Source organism: Sphaeroforma arctica, assembly GCF_001186125.1.
Source record: "Sphaeroforma arctica JP610 unplaced genomic scaffold supercont1.770, whole genome shotgun sequence".
NCBI classification, from domain to species: Eukaryota; class Ichthyosporea; order Ichthyophonida; genus Sphaeroforma; species Sphaeroforma arctica.
Genome location: NW_014039788.1, coordinates 36,162 through 39,561, shown reverse-complemented (window position 1 = coordinate 39,561; position 3,400 = coordinate 36,162). Strand labels below are relative to the sequence as shown.

Here is a 3,400-nt window from a genome sequence, read left to right as displayed (position 1 = left end):
GTTTTATGCATATATGATTGTATCGTTTACAAGTTCTGATCAAGCAGCTGTATATACGTAAAATCACTGTTGGTTGCGTAGCCAAGTAATACAAATTCTTAGTCGTTAATTTGAACTTTTTACCCTGCCAAAGTCACCTGTTTACGTCTGTGTGGAAGGATAAAGCTCGCACAGGACATGACATCTGGTATCAGTGTATATAAATATATATGTATATATATAATAGTATATGTATTTATATATGTGAATGCACATACGTCTTTACGTTAAAGCTATACGAACATACATATGCTTTACGGTCACATAGGCCATAGTACGTTCGTATCGGCGTGAGAGAGTACCTTCCAAGCTCCGCCCAAACGAGCATTCCCCACCACCGTCTCTCGCAACAAATCCTTCAACACCATCCCAGTCAACAAGTGCAATTCGCATCAGATGCAACACCATACTGAAGCCCTATACCAAATATACAAACCAGCCCTCCCAAGATCACACTACACAATCAAGTTGGTGTCGCGCGCCTTAAAATCCCATATCCCGAGTCCCAAACCCCTCACCTAGCCCGAGCCGGACTGTGGCTCGATGCCGAATACATTCCGTTCCGAGCGCATAGAGTGGCGTAGAAGCCCTTATTGCCCAAAATTATCTCTTCACATATCAAACCATATTCACCGGGGCATCAGATTCTCTTCGTTCTCTCGCTTCCGAAAGCTTCACGACGAATGCGGACCCAGGCTTTGCGGCCACCTTCCTGCGGTACATCCGCATGAACTCACTCCAGAACTATCGCTCGCTTTAGTAGAATCCTCGGCTACAAGTTGCTTACAGTCCACTATTTTCATGCGCATACCCCTACTATATACATACATACATACTTACATACACGCACTATATCTGCGTATATGCATATATATACACGCGTCCATTCGATAGCAGAATAACCTTAGCCCATGAAGTTAAGAACCCATATGTGTAGTATAGCATTGCATAGAATATAGTCAGCAAACGCTCTCTTGGGTGTTGATTCAGGGTACATGATCATATCCTCCTTAGCCTGCATCCTGAGACTGACTGTCAGCACAAACGTGCCTATACAGCTCAGAAACCCGGCCAAGAACGAGTTGAACGGGTCCGTGCCCACCAGACAGGCGTAAACAAACTGTATGACCCCCACAGCCATCACATACACCAAGAAGCAATCGATAGCCTTGAGCTTACCGGGTGTGACTTTGTTGTACTTGGCGAATGCGATGTTAACCGCCTCGCCAAGTGTGTGGCGTTCATTGGATGCTGGTTTAAGGCTACCAGCGCGTGTCACCGCAGCACTGGCAGATGTGGCCGAGTTGCCGCTCTCCTTTTTAGACGCTACTGACTTAGCCATATCTTTCAGTGATTCTACTTCAACGTGTGTGTTGTATCTTGTTTAGTGTTTGTGCTTCAGGGTGTGCCGTGTCTAAAACACAGTTATATAGCTGGCTGCTATGTTGTTGTTGTTGTGTGTGTGTGTCGGCGCTTGCGCTGCTTTTGGCCGTGAAAATACCTTGCTGCAAATTCTTTGTTTTTCTTTTTCTTTTTGCACCTGTCCTGAATGTCATGACACGGACCACGACCAGGTCCAAATTAAAAGTTGGTAAGTACCGAACAGCTACTGTTTAGGATGCTTTTTTTGTGTGAAATAAAAAATAACTAAACTATGTACCGAACAGTTTGATATAGACTTTTTCCAGGAGGGTAGTGGGTTTTTGAAGCAAACCCCAAATGCAAACGCCGAAAGGTGTTTGTGAGTATTCACTGAAAGAGGTTAAACATTTTAGGTGCTCTGTGGGACAATATGTTTCAGGGGTTTTAAAACCCTAAAGGACTGGGGTCTGGTTGTGGCATACGTCATATACAAGTCCAGCTTCGTCCTCTTGGCCGCAGTGGGTCTTATCATTAGCATATGTGTCAAGATAAACGCAGGTGTAAAGCCTGTCTCTTATTAATACTAGCCAGAGGCATAGGCAGAGAGTCCCTACAGAACAGACAACCGATCGTCAAGGATATTTAATGGTGGAATGGGGAACTGGTACAATCCTGCCCATTTCCAGTCGCACCAGCGTCACATTCGATAGACTGATTTGACCTGAACATTGTATACTTTTTACCGCGTTTTTATTGGTCGTGGGAGGAATCTGCACAATTCACTCCCTTTTCATTGAACATTTGGGGGTAATGAGCTCTCCACTGAAGGCCACACCAACTAGACAATCCCATCTGCTGTTAATGCTTCGGCTGTCGCTCAGGCGTCTAAACTGGCACGCTACAACCAGGACAAACCTTATTCGTGTAATTACACTCGCTAGTACATTTCCCATGAATATTATACACTCGAATCCTGTCTCATTTCCATTGTTACAATTGTATTATATCCATCAATACATTGGCTATTGTGTCCAGGGGGAAACATCTCGGAGATATGATTTATGATGGAACATTACATGTATGCGGTTGCTTAACGACAGCTTGATTGTATGTTTTGATTGGATGGTGGAGTGGGCAAAGCTCGTTTGGACGTATTTGGATGGGATATACGAATATCATTGAGACAACACTAGCCATTTGTACGCAGGCATAGGCGATTCGGCGATACGGCGAGTTAAGTATAGAATGCTGTTGGCGCCGCTTAACCCACTGCGCTGAGGCGATTTGAATGGTTGTCGCTTGTTCACGCTACATTATCAGCGATCTGATTGGACAACAACCGCACATAGTATACTTTACGCAATCCAGTTGGCTTGCCCTTCGCCTTGCCCTGGCAGCCCATCCGTGGGCTCGATAGCCGTTGCTTCCTTCTATAACACTGCTGGCGCAGAGTTGCCATGCCGTTGCACGCCGCTTTGTGGCGGTACACATCACAATCGAAGAAAAACACACAGCGTTATAGTCTAAGTCTCTACTTAGGAGACAGCCTTTGGGCTGTGGGTGATGATGGAAAACGCCCAGCGTTATAGTCTAAGTCTACTTAGGATACAGCTTTGGGCTGTGGGTGATAGATAGCTGTAACAATAGATGGAAAACAACCAGCGTTATAGTCTAAGTCTACTTAGGAGACAGCTTTGGGCTGTGGGTGATAGATAGCTGTAACAATAGATGGAAAACAACCAGCGTTATAGTCTAAGTCTACTTAGGAGACAGCCTTTGGGCTGTGGGTGATAGATGGCTGTAACAATAGATGGAAAACACCCAGCGTTATAGTCTAAGTCTACTTAGGAGACAGCCTTTGGGCTGTGGATGATAGATAGCTGTAACGGATCTGTGCAAGAGCAGTATCATTGAACATCCGCTGCGGTAGTCCGGACTATGTCTTCCCAGTGTTGTATTTGCTGGTGCGTGAAGAGAGAGAGAGAGAGAGAGAGAGAGA

The 3,400-nt window shown here is 45.2% G+C and overlaps 1 protein-coding gene across 1 annotated transcript; it reads right to left on the bottom strand.

The window, feature by feature from the left end:
• Positions 1-1,493, bottom strand: SARC_08506 (hypothetical protein). The gene has a single exon (XM_014297521.1). The coding sequence runs from the start codon at positions 1,379-1,381 to the stop codon at positions 944-946; it is 438 nt and encodes a 145-aa protein (XP_014152996.1). The 5' UTR covers positions 1,382-1,493; the 3' UTR covers positions 1-943.
• Between the last annotated feature and the right edge of the window lie 1,907 nt (positions 1,494-3,400).

Excerpts from the sequence above, each read along its gene's own strand:
- SARC_08506 (XM_014297521.1), bottom strand. The coding sequence starts at position 1,381 with ATGGCTAAGTCAGTAGCGTCTAAAAAGGAGAGCGGCAACTCGGCCACA.